The sequence below is a fragment of the Nymphalis io genome, chromosome 20, assembly GCF_905147045.1.
Source record: "Nymphalis io chromosome 20, ilAglIoxx1.1, whole genome shotgun sequence".
Lineage (NCBI taxonomy): Eukaryota > Metazoa > Arthropoda > Insecta > Lepidoptera > Nymphalidae > Nymphalis > Nymphalis io.
Genome location: NC_065907.1, coordinates 9,816,268 through 9,835,911, shown reverse-complemented (window position 1 = coordinate 9,835,911; position 19,644 = coordinate 9,816,268). Strand labels below are relative to the sequence as shown.

Sequence of the window (19,644 nt, the reverse complement as noted above, 5' to 3'; positions counted from 1 at the left end):
GAATAATGTAAAGTCCGTTTGTCCTACTCAAAGGGTTAAATTAATATTTAGTGATACTACGATTAAGCACCCCATAAGATTTAATTTCTCCATCATCTTCTTTCTTCGTTAACTTCATTTGAATCAGCTGATTCAGATTAACAGCTGTTAAAAATATAAATGTCGAAATTTTGCATAGAAGGATTGCCAGGATTAAGTTAAACTGTGTTGCTAATTTACCCTACCTGATTACTAAGTTTGATGAAGGCGACCTGCCTGGCTTCATTAGAAGCTCGAGGTGTCCTGATCTTGTCGATCCATTGATATTCAGGGTCATCGTTCACTATCAACTCCTCGACGAAGCCGTGAACTGTAGTCGCTCTGTATCCAGGTGGAATCATTGGGCCTACAAGTGTTAAGGTAAAATTTATAAGAAACTAATATTTGTTTTTAGTTTTCCATTATAATATAAAAAATCTTGGGAAGCGGTACAAGGGTTTTAGTAATTTATTGCGAGTTTAAAAGATTTGTACGTTAAAAAATCATAAATAAATTAAAATGTCTTACAATGAAAGAACTGCACGCCACAACTAGACGTCTTGTACTTATTAAAGTCCGAGAATAGTTCCACCTTCACGATAACGTTCAGCTCACCGCGGATACCGTGCATTGTATCGAACACGGGTATCCAGCCGGACATGACTGCGCCTGGATTTTACAAAGAAATAACAATTAACTGACCAAATGAATGATCAATCATCACAAATAAAATCTACACGAGAGATTAGGAACATTTCTTAATATAATTGATTTTACTGAACCAAAGAATTTCACTTTGAACGACTTCGACTGGATTCAAGAGAAGAAAATAACGAAAGGAAAGGAAGAAGATTCGTCAGCAAAACTTTCGACACAAAACAATTCTGGATTGTTTTATAAAAAATACTTACCGCCTGGTGGTCCTGTTGTCCCATTGGCATTATTTGCCTCCCTTGCCAGTAGCGGTGCGAGACTAATAACAACTTTACCGATCGCGTCATTAGCTGAATACGTGTCGTGGTCCATGAGACGAAGTTGAAGTGGTTCATCTTGGAGTTCTGATTCATCAACCTGTTATAAAAGTTTCATATGAGCCGAACACCTTCCAGATAAAATTATTGGAGACATGTTTCCAAAAACCAAATCTCTATGCGTCATCATAACATTTAATAAAAATTAACAGACTGTAAACGTCCCAAAGCTGGGCTATGCGTGGTTGAATAAGGTCCAAACCGTCTCCTCGAAAGAACAGGGAGGATTTTGCCCAGCAGTCGGATATAAGGTCGAACCCCACAATTTGTCAATATCCCTCAAATTGTTCTTATCCTTTATAATAACTTTAATTTAAACTCATAAAAATAAAGGGTATTTAAATAGAGCCTACTGCAATAACCTTAATAATGACATCAGATTTATTTATAGTCAGCAGTCTACAGGCAAGGAACTATTAAAATTTTCTCTGGCAGGAATTTATCAGACCCGCAATCTGATAAATGCGAATAGCGAACACGCGAGCGAGAGCCACTTTTTAACCAGGCATAAGCTAGGCCAGTATTGATACTTGTCGGACACGACAAAAAAAAACAATCTCTGGTAAACCACTCTATAGAGCTCTCATTCATATTTCGAGATCATCGGAAGCGCGTAGGTCACTAGAGCACCCGACATTTTATCGAATCTGACACACGATAAGTGAAAATAAACCCCAATAGTGAAATACAACATAGAATTATACCTTGCTATTTTTTAATATTTTATTTAATCCCTTAATTAGAATATTATAAATATATTATTATATCTTGTTGTTGTTGATATCTATTATTAACCCGCGACAGAAACTAATCAAAGAAGTTACTACTTACATAATAAAGCTAACCGAAATCCGAACCTAATAATGGAAAATCTATATTTATAAATCGATATTTTGACAATCCCCAGTTTGGTTTAACAATGAAAAGAGATAAATAAAAATACTTTTTCATATTATCAGAAAGAACTTGTTTTTCAAGATAACTAATCAAATTTTTATTATCTATTTAGAATAAGCAAACAAAACAATCAGAACTATTAATTTTTATTTTATGAGCAATTTCAAAATAAACTGTACCCTTCTGTAAAAAAATATTTTAATTGTAATGTTGTTTTTTATTACAAAATTTACCATAATGTATTAGGGAATATAGTTTATTATAGAGAAAAATAAAAAGGAACGCGGAATCCGAGGTATCTTCTCTTAAATATCGAAACAAAACGGACACTGTGGCGTAATTGTTTTCGTTGTGCGACTATATTTACAAGCAAAATTAAAGAAAAACTACGGTACAATTTTTTTTTGAAAATTGCTCATAAAATAAAAATTAATAGTTCTGATTCTTATGTAACGAGAACCTCCCGGCAAGGACTCTATTGAGCGCTTTATTATTCAAGGCAAGGTGGATGGCATCAGACCAGGTGGAAGGACGCCCATGCGATGGACTGACCAAATAAAAACAACTGTTGGTATTTGCATGAATGCACCAGGCTCACCACTAACATGGACATATGGCTCGTGAGGCGAATAACATCTGCGCCATAACATAATACTTCATGGCGACCACGACCGCTCTGACAAGAGAGTCACGACGAAGAAGAAGAAGAACGGGAACGTAATATATAATATTAATAAAAAATGCTTTATTATTACCATAATAAATAATATACAATCATTTACAGTAGACGGTCGCCAGACACACATATAAATAGCTTGTATGTTCGATACAATTTTGTAATCCAGCCAAACTATGAAACAGAAATGAGAAATTACCTTGGCATGTTTACTATTCCCTGTATTTAATATCTATGATTAAATGTATATTTGCAATTTCAAAATAAATAAATAAATATTATTACATGAGTTCGGCTATTTATATATTATTAAATGAAAATGTAGTATGAGTCTGCTTGATTACATCAACATATTTGGCACATGATCGACAAATGTGGTGATCCAACAGAGAACCAAGGTTATCGACATAACCCAATGAATTAATAAGCTGATGTGGCAGTAGGCTGAATACATATGTCGCAGAACTGACAACTGTTGGAGTACACATGTTCTGGAGTGGAGACCATCCCTTTGCAAACGTAGCGTAGAGCTCCCTCCAGCTAGGTGGAGTGATGATATACGTAAAGTGGCTGGCAGGATGGTGATGGCTGGCTGAATGAAAATTGAGTGCTAAAGATTGAACTCAGTAGCATGCCATTAGAGAGGCCAATGTCCAGCAGTGGACGGCAAAATGATGATGATGATGAATATATTTAGCACAAATTTAACATATATAAGACATGGTTTAAATTAAACCACACTTATAATATGTGAGTTCGTCCAGTGGTCATCCATTTTTGAAAATTTGAGGAATACATATATGAATTTGGATATTTTGAACATTTTATTTTCTTCACAAAAAGATTATTGATAACAGTAATCTATACTAGCTTCCGAACAAACATAAATATATCATCAATCTACAAAAATTACAAACAACACAAAAGAAACTGATAAAGACTCTATTTAAATACAACTACTTAACACCTACTATAATTTTTTTTTTTTTTATAGAATAGGAAGGTGGACGAGCATATGGGCCACCTGATGGTAAGTGGTCACCAAATGCTCTTAGACATTGGCAATGTAACAAATGTCAACCATCGCTTATAGCCAATGCGCCACCAACCTTGGGAACTAAGATTTTATGTCCCTTGTGCCTGTAATTACACTGGCTCACTCACCCTTCAAACCGGAACACAACAATATCAAGTATTGCTGTTTTGCGGTAGAATATCTGATGAGTGGGTGGTACCTACCCAGACGAGCTTGCACAAAGCCCTACCAGTGATTTATAAGGATACAAAACTAATGAACCTGACTCAAATCTATAGATATAGCACCTGCATTCATATTCGAAAAATCCTTACAAAAGATATTCACACTCAAATTACTTTCAAGAAAAAATGGAATTCATAAGCTAATGATTAGAAATGCTAATAACATATGTTTAGGCCCATCAAGGACAAACTATGGCAAGAAGAAAATTTTGTTTGAAGGAGCCCGACCCTACAATAATTTGCCGAAGGACATCAAAGATATAAAATCGCTTCGTAATTTTAAAAAATGTCTTAAAAGCCACATTTTAAAGGATTCTTCGTAAAATTAAATTTAATATAATATAAAATTAATCTAAATAAATAAAGTTGTAACTAATATAATATAATACCTAATAACACTACACTACTCCTAACTTAAAATAACATTACTTATGGATTTATATATGTATATTTATAACCATTATCGTAAATAAATACACACAATATATATTGTGCATTGCCTGTCTATATAATGAACAATCGCACACCAAAATTTAAAAATATATAATTTAAAAGCATCAGATGAGTCTAATGTGTCACCTACCCCCTTACTTGTCATTACTTTGAATACGCAATATATTTGTTCATTTTTTTATGTTTTCTTTTTACTAGACTACCCTACTTCACGTCACAAACTACTCGTACTTGCTTGCACTGTACCGATATTATTATTATATTATTAGGTTATTGTAACATTCATTGTTTTACTGTGTATCGTACACAGTAGTAATAATAATAAAAAAATTATGCTTATTGTTCTGTAATTTTCTTTGTAAGTGATTTGAATGTAAATGAGAAAATAAATGTCTTTAACCATATTTATATGGGTTTTATTTCCTTCCAAGTTTTCATATAATATCTCTTTACTATGGTCTAAATTAGTTTATTCTGGTTTAATATTTGAAATTTAAAATAATATATAAAATTGTACCAACTCAACTCAGTTTATGAGACATATTGTTATTTTACACTTAAAAAATTCTAAATATGCAGTAATATATGTACCGTCTCAGATTCTAATTGAAAATCTGTTTATAAGTACGCAAGTATGATAAGTAATTAGACTTGTGGTCCAGACTCGTCTTGACCTTTACTTTTGTTTCACCAGGGGCAAGCTAAAAAGAGTTAAATTTAGTTTGAAATAAACTGACCTCAAATCTGTACCATTCAGTGCTATTCCACTGAGGGTTCAATGACTTCCGACACACATCAGTCTTGTGTGTAACACCGCCAAATTTGATCTCGACAAACGCATCTGTAGTGTCGCTCGCCCTGTCCATCACCGGCAAATTACGACCGGCTAGCACTTTGACCTTTATTTTACCAGGCATTTTAATTTTTTCACAGGATCTTTAATACAAGAAATAGGTTTAATTGGGTATCATAATCCAATCTATCATAAAATAATAAGCACTGCAATGTTTAATCAATTGAAAAATAAACCATCAATTATATAAACACGGATATTTGTGCAATATAAAATAACTAGTCGTTAAAGCACGTATTCTAAATCCAAATTATCTTTTTCAACTAAGTCACTATTTTTAACGACACAAATACATAAATAAACGTTCTAATTGGTGTAAACATTGCGATTTTACAACGCATTTACGCTGCGTATTAAATTTTTGACAAACACAACGCGTTTAGCGCCTCTACACAATAGTGAAAGCGTGTTGTTATAATTTTCACCAATGTTTATTTATAGAACTGTAAGATTTTATAAATAATTCTAAAACGCGGGCGACATTTTCCACAGCTGTGATGTCGAAATGTCAACACGAATGTCAAACGATCGCAAAGTAAAATGTAAATTCCAAAAGTTTATTTTATCTTTGGTAAATTCGTGAATGTCGGATGTTACCGAATCTCGAAAGGTATTAATTTCAATCATTAATTATTATAGCATATAGATATTTGTTAGATAAAACTGATTTTTTAACCAAGCTATACTTTATAAGTAATGAGTAACATTTACAGTATGTTTCCATTTCTTTATTAACTATTATAGAAATGTACGATTAATTATTGTTATTTTCACTGAAATTATTTTGTTTTTAATTTAATCTACATTCAACTAATCACTTATAGACTTGTAATTCTACCAATTCTGTATGTTATTAATGTATTGAAATAACATATATTATTAAAATGTAAATTAATCTAATTTGTCACTATTTTTTAAATAAAAGTTTTTTTATGTAATGAAGTTTATGTACATATTTGTGAATAAATTATTTTCCAAAGGAAAGTAAAATGAAATTCAAAAATTGACAAAAGATATTTATTATACAATAATTAATATGTAACAGTCTTGTTTTTGTGATATTATACTTGGTAGTAATTAATAATTACAGATTATATTATTTTATTTAAAATTACAAAATAGTTTCAATAGATAAATAATAATAAATGAAATGGTGTAAATTTTATCTGCACAGCAGATAAAAATATTTTGACTAAATTATATATTCATACTATGCTGACGAAACATGAACAAAAGGCTAACAAGGTACAAATATTAGAATAATTGATTTGTTAACAAAGTTGATGTGTTCTTTTATTTATTAACAAATTATACAGAAATGAACTAAACTTATAAATATATACCTACTTATAATCAAATCTATTTATCTTTAATTTTTTCCAACATCTTACTGATATCACGATTGCCAACTGGATTTGGTCGTTTTAACTTATGTTTTGTAGACAATTTAGGTACACAACTTTTCAATGGCGGTCTCGTATTTGGTACAGGAAATGTGTCTAACTTCGAGTGTCCTCCAAGGCCATCATACGATATATTCATGAAGCTCATATTAGGGTCGTTTTCTTGAGAGAATTGTATTTTTGCTGGTTCCCTCTTTTGAAATATGCTAGTCTTTGCACTGGCTAAGTCAGGTTTTCTTGTTACGGCACTTCGAGCTGAATTCAGTAGAGCATATTCTGATGGCTGAAAAAAAAACATTAATAATATAAAATAGACTTAACTGTTAATTTTATTAACTTAAACTTCATAATAATTGTAAGTGTATAATGGTCGGACGACATCTTAGTGTCATATTATAAAAGACTAATATCAAAATTCCTATTACTGTAGACAGTAAATAATAAAACAGGATGTTGTTAGTATTTAAAAAGAACTACCTTAAGGTTTTTCTCTGGTAGAGGGTGAGTTGGATGTCTCTGCAAAGCAGTTAGAGCCAGGCTGCTTTGTTTGAGATTCAGGTACGGGGAGTCAGCATTTTCTATTCTATTCACCATGGTATTCTATAACAATAAATGCTTACATTAAATATTGTAAAATAAATCAATAAGTTTTAATTTACGTCATACTAATCATACATATCGCAGAAAGAATTCGCGATAAATAAACCTTAGATTAATAAATTCAATGCGATTTGCTAATTTATACATTACTATTCCAATTAACTACTTATATCCACTTAAATTTTACTTTCAAATTCTAATAAGTACTTCGCCAAAATCCATAATGAATACCATAGATAATTATAGATTGACCATTTATGTCATGCCAATTCAAGGTCTGAGTTGTTTATTTATCATTACACCTGCCATTGGAATACGTCACAGTATATTTATATATTACTCACAAAACTGCTGTTATTATCGCTTAAAACGATAGCACTGTTTAAATCTTCATTAGGCTTCATCTGTTTGACAGCAGATTCCCACGATTCCTCTGTGAGGGACTTGTCAAGTCTGTCACTCACTTTCCGCTTATTCTTTAGACTATCATATTTACGTTGGGCACTTGTTAATTTTTCTTCTGCTGCTCTGTAATAAGAAAGTAACATCAGCAACTACTTCTTGACGACAACGACCGCTTTGCCAAGAGCATATCTACTAAAAAAAGACTGTCTAATAATGTTATTCATCACAATAAGATAAACTATCTTATAAAACAACATTACAGTTTTGGGGACATTTAATAAATATTTTGTTTACTATTGGTATTTGAATAATTTTCATTTAGTATCTGTTAAAATATAAGAATTAAGTTTAATTCTACTTACGCCATCTAGTTGTTCTGTGCTGATGTATAATAATGTATTTTGTCTTGTACCATAAATTATTTTTATTTATTATTATCACATTTCATTGAAATATATCACTACTTCTATGTAATTAATTATAATTATTTATATAAATAAATTATTTTAACAGCCACTGGATCACAATGACCCTGGCCTTTGGGCCAGAACTAAGTGACACGACGGCAGAACCGTCGGGGAGGAGCAGCCCGGGTAGGGGGGGCAACCCCGAGGCCTGTGCTCAGACTGGCCTAGGCAAGTCAGGAGGACCATTGATCTTGTACCATAAACTATTTTTATTTATTATTATCACATTTCATTGAAATATATCACTACTTCTATGTAATTAATTATACATCTAACTTATCAATAAATATATGATTAATTTAAAAAAAATCAATACATTATATAAATACAAATGTACACCAAAAGGGAAAATATGTATAATAACTATTTGGTTACATCTTTGATAGTGTGACAAAACTTACTGTGTTATATTATAGTAGTAGAATATTTTTAGGTGTTTTCTACAAATAAATTCGTCATTTGATATGATGTTCTTACCCAGGATTTTTAATTAATTAGATAATTGTTTGAAACATTTCTATAAAAAAAGTTTCTTACATTAACTTAGCTTGCAAATCAGCTACATGATTTTTTTCTGAGGCTAGCTGTTGTTTTATGGTTTGTAATCTATCACGGGATTCATTTTTCTTGCTTTCCGATTCACATAATGCTCTGAAATTTACAGAAGTATTTGTTGTACAAGAATATAGATTATACATATAAATACTAGTAAATAATATTTATTCCATGCATTGAGTTGCGAACGTTGCTCGGGAAGATTTCCCCGACACCACGCTCTAAACGACATTGTCCGGAGGGCCTTGGTTTCGGCGAATGTCCCATGCGTCCTGGAACCACCAGGTCTCAGTCGCTCCAATGGCAAGAGACTAGATGGTTTGACACTGGTCCCATGGCAAAGGGGAAGAAGTTTGATATGGGATGCTACCTGTGTCAATACCTTCGCGGCCTCTCACCTGGCCCACACAACACGGACGGCTGGGGCGGCTGCTGAGAGTGCAGCAGCGAGGAAGCGGGAGAAGTATGCCCCCTTGTTTAAAAATTATTTATTTGTGCCACTAGCGTTCGAGACGTCGGGATGTTGGGGGTCGGATGCCCTTACTTTAATAAGGGAAATTGGCTGTCGCCTTAGAGAGAGGGAATTTGACAGTCGCTCCGGGTCCCACTTGGCACAAAGGTTGTCCATTGCCATACAGCGCGGAAATGCGGCCTGCATTATGGGCAGCTTTGCGTCGGGTGGGAATCGGGAGGCACTTTTTTAAATTTGACTAAAATAATAAAAATTAATAATGTAAATTATTTAAAATTAATATTTCTAAATTAAATTGTTATTCGATGTATTTATATAAATCAAATAATATTGGTTAGTATGTGATATTTATTTTGACAGGGTATCACAAAATCATATTGTTAAGCTAATGAGATAAGTTTAAAAATAAATTAAATGGACTCTGATTGGCTATATTTATTGTATATCTGGAGAAAAATAAGAAGAATAAAAAGGAATGGGCAGTTACAAAAAAAATCCTATTAACTTTAAATTTCTTTATCTACGTCACACACAGTTGCCTTATTTGAATTTATGAGATTAAGTTTTATAATGTAAATGTTAATTATAATATTGAAATAAATATTTCTAATACTAGTTATTATTACTTAAAATAAGATACACATTCTCACCTTTTCAATGCTGTTGCAAATGTAGCAACTGTCCTCACATCCGTATAACCCTCCAACATGCGTTCCACTTCCTCGCTTGTCGCATTTAATACTTTTTGTAATCTAAAATATATTGATATAATTAGTTAAAGTACTGCAGGTACTGCTAAATTAACTATTGTAGAAGTGGAAATCAATCTATGTATAAATTAATGTATATCTACTTGTAATTAATATATTGCTTTTAATAACAAGTAGATATATATCCTGATACACTGATTTAATCAACATTAAACATACTTTTTACTGTACTTTTGTAGTGAGGATTGATTTACCCATTTAATGTTTGAATATTTTTTTTTAGGTTTTCATTTTCTTCTTTTAATCTGTTTGTCTCCTTGTTTTGTATCTTAACATACTCCAGTTGTTCCTTCAGAGCAGATACAGCCGAGTCTCTGCTTTCTAGTTTTTTCTCCGTTGCTTTTAATAGTGCTCTAAAAATTGATAATTGTCTGAATTATTTTTCTGTATATTCTGTACTTGTGTACAGGCAACAACATGCAACTACATAATTGTTGCATATGTTTTATTTAAACAGTAATAATTTATTAATAAGTAATATTATATTTAATAAATACAATTCATCTGCTGGCTATAATTACTTAAATTATATAGTTTTTATATTTGACAACTGCAAGAAACATTTAGTTGCTTTATATTTGTTGTTACTTTTATAAGACTTACTTTTGTAAAAAATTATTCAATTTTATAATTAAAAAGTTGAATAATTCGTTTCATTTAAGGTTTCTTATAATTTTTACATACAAGTTCTTTTTTAGCTCCACTTCAGCAGCTGCAAACTTGTCCTCATGTTCTTTGTATGTGGTTCGCTGTTGTCGCAGCTGCAACTGTGCATCATCAAGCCGGGATTGTAATGTTGCTACATCCTCTCCTGATGTCTCATTGGATATAGTGGGGTACAGACGGAACATGCAACGATCTGTCACTTTGTTGCGGCATTGTGGGCATGATTTTGATCTAATAAATTATATATTAAAAAAAAAGTATTACCATGCATATTGTCGATACAATTAATTGAAGATGTAATTTTGGTTTAATATTACATGTAAAGATTTGATGAAAAAGAATAACTAGAAAGTTTTGTGTTGTTTATTCTAGTAATTTATGTTTGAACCATTACTTTAAATGAAAATTAATCTTGTATAATGACATTTTAAAATTTCGCTCTAAGAACAACATTGAATAATGTATTTATGTATATTATCGACATTTTTTTTTAAAACTACCTTATATTTAAAAGTACCTTGAAATCCATTGAGATAAGCAGTGGTAATGAAATATATGACCACATTTAGTTACTTGGATATTCTCCGCTTGGTTCACTAAGTCACTACATATCGTACACAAAATATGCATTTTTCTGAAAAAGAATATATATTTTTGTTGGTGATAGGTTATAATAATTGTAATTATGACAATAAAACAGTGAAGGCGTTATTTAACATAACAATATGTATATATATTATTAAAGTATAGTATATAAAAAATACTAATTTAGTTATATATTTTAATTTTGTTAAATTTTATAAAACTTACCCTCAACATAAATTCAACGAAATATCGCATTATTTTAATGTTTATTGATTTAAAAATTATGTACCCTTCAAAAGTTATTTTATGAGCACCATTATTTTAGATAAATTCAAATAATAATATTATCAAAATTAAAATTTTAAAGTTTAGTAAACAATAAACACCGCAAGATTAACAAAGAAATTACAGAATACATCATTACAGCTACAGGACACAGATAAAATAAAATTTATGACGAGTATGAAATGTCTTGCATCGAGTATTTATTATCTTCACAGATAAGAAAAATATATTTTTGAAGATTGTAATTTTTATAATGACTTGAACTTAGGTAAATCTCAATCAAAGAAATATGTTGTTTCTATGTTATTTATTATCAATTAATAATTTGTACACATTTTTACAAACTTTAGGTTATGATAGGTGTAATTCTAATAACGAATTTACTGTTTTATATAACTGATAACGTAATCTTTATAATCTTAACTATCTTCTTTAGCCTTTTTCAATAGATTTCGCTAATATTAACAGCTTTTATTCCATTCCATTGCTTTTAAGATAGTAGGAACTTCTTATAATTAAGCAAATAACGTTCAATATAAATAATCATAATGTTCGACCGAAGGTCGATCTTTGGCCGAAGCCAAAGCCGAAGGCTTAATAACCCTAAGAAATCAATTTCATGATTGTCTAAAAGTAGATGATATAAAGATTTTTTTTTTAAATTTTTGGTGAGTGTATATAACAATTTAACGAGATGAATAAAATAGCCTTGTCACTTAAAAAATAATAACACTTCGAACTAATGTCCAATGTAATATTTATTTGCTTAAATATATATATATATATATATATATAGGCGTATTAGTAGACATTTAGTAGAATAAGTATATCCATCTTATGTTATAATTCAAAACCAAAGACTAATTTAAACGCAATTAAAATTAACGACGATCCATCGATGACGTCCAACCACGATATATGGCCAACCGTTTGACGTTCCGCTAGAGTAACATAGCAACAAAACTATAGTATCACTCTCGTCTCAAATTCTTTAGTTTAAATCATTGACGGCACCACCGTCTCGCCGACATATAATTTGACAAGTAGTGTGATACTATACAAGTAAATAAACACTTTTTTAGATACTTAAACTTCGTCACATATTCATATTATAATAAGCCCTCATTTGAGCTGCTGTGTGGCGGAAACAAGGTTATTTCTTTTACACACACAGTTCACAGTTCAGTTTCACAGTGAATAAAAATATTTTTTAATTGATTATATTTTTTATTAAATAGTAGGAAATTATGTACTGATGTCAAATCAATTACATCAAAATAAAGATGCTAAAAATGTTACTAGCCCTGTCATTATATGTTACATACAGCAGTAGACGTCAAAGGGATGAATATATTTGGCACAAATTTAACAGATATAGGACATGTTTAATTAAACCACACTTATAATATGTGAGTTCGTCCAGTGGTTGTTTATTTTTGAAAATTTGAGGAATACATATATGAATTTGTATATTTTGAACATTTTATTTTCTTCTTATATGACATAAGGATTGTTGAAAAATTTAACAATAAATACAATGAACGCACTAACTGTCAAGTTTGTTTCGCTACTTAAGTAGCGAAACACCAAAACTGGTTAGGCGATAAGGGACAAAAGATTTGCTAATTCTATCTCTGTCTAAACCATTTGGAACGTAATTTTCGATCTCTTTCTTGTGTAAGTGAGAAGGAAATCGTTATTGCGTGTATTAGTTTCTCTGTCTACGGTTTCAATAATTAATTATTATTGTATAGTATTATAGATATTTGTTGGATATAACTGATTTTTTAACCAAGTTATATTTTATAGGTAATGATATATTATTATTACCGTAACCGTAACAGCCTGTGAATGTCCCACTGCTGGGCTAAAGGCCTCCTCTCCTCTTTTTGAGGAGAAGGTTTTGGAGCTTATTCCACCACGCTGCTCCAATGCGGGTTGGTAGAATTCACATGTGGCAGAACTTCAGTGAAATTAGACACATGCAGGTTTCCTCACGATGTTTTCCTTCACCGTAAAGCACGAGATGAATTATAATCACAAATTAAGCACATGAAAATTCAGTGGTGCTTGCCCGGGTTTGAACCCACGATCATCGCTTAAGATTCACGCGTTCTTACCACAGGGCCATCTCGGCTTTTATTATTATTAATTATTATAGAAATAAACGATTAATGTATGTTATTTTAGCTAAAACTATTTTGTTTTAATTTTAATCTATACTAATTACTTATAGACTTGTAATTCTACTAATTGCTGAACTTCTGTATGTTATTAATGTATTCTTTAATCTATTGATATAACATTCAACTAATCACTTATAGACTTGTACTTTCTACCAATTCTGTATGTTATTAATGTATTGAAATAACATATATTATTAAAATGTAAATTAAAATAATTTGTCACTTTTTTCTAAGTAAAAGTTTTTTTTTTATGTAATGAAGTTTATGTACATATTTGTGAATAAATTATTTTCCAAAGGAAAGTAAAATGAAATTCAAAAATTGACAAAAGATATTTATTATACAATAATTAATATGTAACAGTCTTGTTTTTGTGACATGAAACTTGTTAGTAATTAATAATTATAGATAATACTATTTTTTTTTATTTACCTATATTATTAATAATATTTATATTTAAAATTACAAATTAGTTTAAACAGACAAATAATAATAAATAAAATGGTGTAAATTTTAAAAACGTTTTGACTAACTTATTCATACTATGCTGACAAAATATGTACAAAAGGCAACGGTACAAATATTAAATTAATTGATTTGTTAACAAAGTCAATATACAAATTATACAGAAATGAACTAAACTTATAAACTATACCTACTTATAATCAAGTCTATTTATTTTTAATTTTTTCCAACATCTTACTGATATCATGATTGCCAACTGGATTTGGTCGTTTAAACTTATGTTTTGCAGACAATTTAGGTACACAACTTTTCAATGGCGGTCTCGTTTTTGGTACAGGAAATGTGTCTAACTTCGAGTGTCCTCCAAGACCATCATACGATATATTCATGAAGCTCATATTAGGGTCGTTTTCTTGAGAGAATTGTATTTTTCCTGGTTTTCCCTCTTGTGATAAATGCTAGTCTTTGGACTGGCTAAGTTTTCTTGTTACGGCGCTTCGAGCTGAATTGAGTAGAGATTGACCTTCCAACACACCCTGAGTTGGATAGATTTGCAAAGCATTTAGAGCCAGGCTGCTTTGTTTGAGAGTCAGGTATGGGGTGTCAGCATTTTCTATTCTATTCACCATGGTATTCTATAACAATAAATACTTACATTCAATATCAATAATTTTGAATTTACTACTTATGTTTAATAATATATGCATTTTGTCTTGTACCAGCCACTGGGTCAATTTGATACTGGACCTTTGGGGCAAAATTAGACGACACGGCTAGAGGACTTGCCGGGGGGGAAGTAGCCCAGGTAAAGTGGGCAACCGAGGCCCGTACCCAGACTGGCTTTTAGGGCCAGTCAGAAGAAACCCTCACTACCTTGTCTTGTACCGTAAACTTGACTTTTTCCAAGTGTATTTTAATATTATCACATTTCATTAAAACACATCCAATTCCTATGTCATTAATTGTACATCTAGCTTATCAATAAATATATGATTAATTAACAGAAATTTCAATACATTATATAAATGTACACCAAAAAGCAAAATATGTAACTATTTATTAATTACGTAATTGTTTTGGAAATTACTATAAAAAAAGTTTCTTACATTAATGTAGCTTGCATATCAGCTACAAGATTCATATCTGAAACTAGCTGTTGTTGTACGGTATGTATTATACCACGGAATTCAGCTATCTTGACTTTTGATCCACATAACTCTCTGAAATATACATAAGTATTTGATTGCTGTAAGAATAAAGATTATACATATGAACACTAGTAAATAACATTTATATAAATCAAATAATATTAGTTAGTATGTGGTATTTATTTTGACAGAGTATCACAATACCCTATTGCTAAGCAAAATGAGATAGGTTTAAAAATAAATTAAATGGTCTCTGATTGGCTACATTTATTGTATATCTGGAGAAAAATAAGAAGAATAAAAAGGAATGGGCAGTTACAAAAAAAATCCTATTAACTTTAAATTTGTTTATCTACGTCACACACAGTTGCCTTATTTGAAATTATGAGATTAAGTTTTATAATGTAAATGTTACTTATAATATTGAAATAAATGTTTCTAATACTAGTTATTATTATTTAAGATAAGATCCACATTCTCACCTTTCCAATGCTTTTACAAATGTAAGACCTGTTTCCATATTATAATTATGAATATAACCCTCCAACATGCGTGCCACTTCGTCGCTTGTCGTATTTAATACATTTTCTGATCTAAAATATATTGAGATAATTAGTTAAAGTACAGCAGGTACTGCTAAATTACCTATTGTACAAGTGGAAATCAATCTATGTATAAATGGATGTATATCTACTTGTAATTAATATATTGCTATTAATTACAAGTAGATATTTTTTTTTTTTTTTTATAGAATAGGAAGGTCACCAAACGCTCTTAGACATTGGCATTGTAAGAAATGTCAACCATCGCTTACATAGCCAATGCGCCACTAACCTTGGGAACTAAGATTTTATGTCCCTTGTGCCTGTAATTACACTGGCTCACTCACCCTTCAAACCGGAACACAACAATATCAAGTATTGTTGTTTTGCGATAGAATATCTGATGAGTGGGTGGTACCTACCCAGACGAGCTTGCACAAAGCCCTACCACCAGTACAATACAATATATATCCTGAAACACTTTTTTGACCAACCAACATCAAACATACTATGTATGTAATTTTGTCATGAAGTGAGGATTGATTTACCCCTTTAATTGTTGAATATTTTTCTTAAGATTTTCATTCATTTGTTTTAATCCGTTTATCTTCTTTTTTTGTGTCTTAACATACTCTAGTTGTTCCTTCAGAGCAGATATAGCCGAGTCTCTGTTTTCTAGTTTTTTCTCCATTTCTTTTAATAGTGATCTAAAAATTGATAATTGTCTTTATTTTTCTATATGTACTTGTTTACAACATGCAACTACATGTTTGTTGTATATATTATTGCTATTTAATTAATTAAATTTAATATATTATTAATAAGTAATATTATATTTAATAAATACAATTCATCTGCTGGTTATAATTACTTAAATTATATAGTTTTTATATTTGACTGCAACAATAATGAAACATTTATTTGTCGTATAATATAATTTTCGGTACTTTTGTAAGAGGATAAAAATTTATTTAAATATATAATTAAAAAGTTGAATAGTTCGTTTTAAGGTTTCTTATAATTTTTACATACAAGTTCTTTTTTAGCTCCACTTCAGCAGCTGCAAACTTTTCCTTATGTTCTTTGTGTGTGGTTCGCTGTTGTTGCAGCTGCAACTGTGCATCATTAAGCTGGGCTTGTAATGTTGCTACATCCTCTCCTGATGTCTCATTGGATATAGTGGGGTAAAGACGGAACATGCAACGATTTGTCACCATGTTGCGGCATTGTGGACATAATTTTGATCTAATAAATTATGTTGTTGTATTATAATATATTAAAAAAATTTATTACGATTCATATTATCGAAACGAGGCTAAGCTTTACATTACCTGCCGTCGAGTTGGGGGTTGATATTTTTTTTACAGAAAGGTTACATTATTATAAGCACACACGCAAAGTTTTAACATGCGGAGACGCGTAATTTTTGAGGAAAAAATTATTGAAAATCAATTATTTTTGCAATTTATGTCAATCCGGTAGTAACTTTGACAGATTATAACGTTTCGTTTTACCTACGGTTAAATTGAACTTTCGGAAACATTTTATTTTATATTAATTTAAGTAAATACTTATATTTTGTACTCATTTCAATAGTTTTCATGCACACATATATTGAACAGTTAATGTATAGTTAATTATAGCATTATTTAGCATTACGAAATATTAAAATTAAAATATGACGCCATTTTAACAGTACCTATTAGGACAGGTAACAAATATAACAGGTTAGGTTCAACTTATGTCAAAGAACTGAATTGATTGATTCCGACTCCATCTGGTACGAGTCTGTCTTACCCCTAGAGTGTTTTTATAGAGCCGGAGGCGCGTAGGGAGAAAAGCCTCGGCCCGCTGTAACAAATCGTAGGTATCGGACGAGCCGAAGCCGCGGAGGCGAGGATGGATGCCTGCGATTTGTTATGTAAGGGCCTGCTCTTCCCGCAGCCCTGGAGACGTTGCAGTCTCAAAATAGAAACAGAAATCCCTCTAAATCAGTCCCCCTATTTTTTTCTGATTAAAGGGGGTCCCCCCCTTTCCTTACGGGAAATCCCTTTAAGGGGTCCTCCTCTAGTTTTTTGCACTTATTATTGATTTTAATCCATAAAAACTCGAAAAGGGGGGCTCCGCAATCTTTCCTTTTAAGGAGGGTAGGACCCATGAATTGAATTTGTGTCACAAATTTCACAGATGCTGAAATCGAAAACGGAAATGAGATATTATACAATACATGTTGCGATCGAGGCGTAAGAAATGTACAGAGAAAGGGTGAAGATAGGAAAAAAAAGAACATTAAGGACGTCATAAAATTATTAAAGGAAGTCGACCCGGATGTTCAACCGACTTTTGTGGCAGAGGATTTAAATCGCTTGTCACCAGTTTCCTTCGATTATGTGGACGTAACTCGGTTACTTAAAGATATGGCTATAATGAGAACAGAGTTATCGGAACTTAAAATGAAATTCAACCTTGAACTGGCAGATTTTAGGAATACATTAAACCGCGTGAAGATCGAGATACCAGCATACCTCAGACTGTAACTAATCCAGAAATGGTAAAAAATGTACAGTCTATAAATCATCCGCTACCGCCTATGTCTGCACCACAACCTGAGTGCGTACACGAAGAAGCTGCACCTAATTCCCGTATGGGTAAACATATCGTGATATTGTGTATAGTGACGATCGCTCGCGTCAAGCGAAATGCGCCCTTATGAAAAATGTAATTACGGATGGGATTTCTGGGGCTGCTAATCATTCGGTTGCGCGCAATTTACCAGCAACGTTTAAAGTTAAAGTACCCACAGATGATGAGTTTCAAATTGTGAAGAATAGAAAACGTCAAAAAAAAATTTACGAATATGAGAGGAACGTATTCCGCTCAATGCAAGATACAAGTCGCTGACCCGGAATGTTCGATTTATATCTCTCGCGCCTTAAAAACTGTAACAGTCCGATATTAAGGAACATATTCACGATATGGGACAGGAGTGCCTTAGTGTTGAACGTCTTCCACAGCACAAGGACACAGCTTTTAATTCGTTTAAGGTCAAGATACACACAAGTAGGATGAGTACATTTTTAGAAACCAATTTTTGGCCCGCAGGTTTAGTATACCGACGCTTTAGAGAACGACACACACGGAACTCTTTAAATAATAAATAATATGGGTAGTACGACTAGAACAAATATCACGTTAAGCACGTTTAACTGTAGTTCTATCAAAAGATCTGTCGAACAAGTAAGAAACCTGTCTAACAATAATAAAGTAAGAAATTTGTAATTTTTTTTTGTATCTCAATTATATGGACCTTTGTTGTCTGAGAATAAATGATTATTATTATTTTTTGTGCTGTTTCTTCTAGGACTCTACGTTTGAACCATTACTTTAAATGAAAATCAATGTTGTATAATGACGTTTTAAAAGTTCGCTCTAACAAGCGTAAGTTACACATACATTGAATAATGACAATTTTTTTTTAAACTACCTTATATTTCAAAAGTACCTTGAAATCCATTGAGATAAGCATTGGTAATGAAATATGTGACCACATTTAATTACTTGGATATTCTCCGCTTGTTTCACTGAGTCATTACATATCGTACACAAAATATGCATTTTTCTGAAAAAGAATATATATTTTTGTAGATTATAGGTTATAATAATTGTAATAATGACAATAAAACAGTAAAGGCGTTATTTAAGATAACAATATGTATATCTTTTATTAAAGTATAGTATATAAAAAGTACTAATTTAATGTTATGTATTTTAATTTTGTTAAATTTCATAACTTACTTAATTTTATAACTTACCATCAATATAATTTAGTATATTTATCTCAATATAAATTTAACGAAATATCATATTATTTTAATGTTTATCGATTTAAAAAGTATGTACCCTTCAA

At 31.2% G+C, this 19,644-nt stretch overlaps 2 protein-coding genes and 1 long non-coding RNA gene across 8 annotated transcripts in view; 1 reads left to right on the top strand and 2 right to left on the bottom strand.

The window, feature by feature from the left end:
• Positions 1-5,667, bottom strand: part of LOC126776302 (C2 domain-containing protein 5) — a 24,123-nt gene extending 18,456 nt beyond the window's left edge. For 2 of the 4 annotated variants that reach the window (XM_050498705.1, XM_050498706.1), the window contains exons 1-4: positions 5,073-5,666; positions 930-1,089; positions 547-687; positions 225-385 (exon numbers count right to left, since the gene is read on the bottom strand). In XM_050498705.1, the coding sequence (XP_050354662.1) occupies positions 225-385; positions 547-687; positions 930-1,089; positions 5,073-5,252 (642 nt within the window). In that variant the 5' untranslated portion in view covers positions 5,253-5,666. Of the gene's footprint in view, positions 1-224; positions 386-546; positions 688-929; positions 1,090-5,072 lie in introns of all 4 variants that reach the window. The other 2 variants (XM_050498703.1, XM_050498702.1) reach the window with 2 other exon arrangements.
• LOC126776457 (uncharacterized) lies at positions 5,649-15,554 on the top strand. Its single transcript, XR_007669950.1, has 3 exons — positions 5,649-5,798; positions 8,110-9,487; positions 15,425-15,554. It is a non-coding gene; the product is annotated as an uncharacterized LOC126776457 (long non-coding RNA).
• LOC126776359 (E3 ubiquitin-protein ligase TRAIP) lies at positions 6,241-19,644 on the bottom strand. Of its 3 annotated transcripts, none has more exons than XM_050498822.1 (9): positions 19,550-19,644; positions 19,240-19,356; positions 16,770-16,982; positions 10,055-10,213; positions 9,741-9,842; positions 8,601-8,714; positions 7,536-7,719; positions 7,069-7,191; positions 6,241-6,874 (listed from the first exon to the last, which is right to left on the bottom strand). In XM_050498822.1, the coding sequence occupies exons 2-9, from the start codon at positions 19,350-19,352 to the stop codon at positions 6,548-6,550; spliced, it is 1,335 nt and encodes a 444-aa protein (XP_050354779.1). In that variant the 5' UTR covers positions 19,353-19,356; positions 19,550-19,644; the 3' UTR covers positions 6,241-6,547. The 3 variants fall into 3 exon arrangements, with proteins under 3 accessions (XP_050354779.1, XP_050354778.1, XP_050354780.1); XM_050498821.1 differs by lacking the exons at positions 16,770-16,982; positions 19,240-19,356; positions 19,550-19,644 and adding exons at positions 10,545-10,757; positions 11,044-11,160; positions 11,337-11,516; XM_050498823.1 differs by lacking the exons at positions 19,240-19,356; positions 19,550-19,644 and adding an exon at positions 17,069-17,366.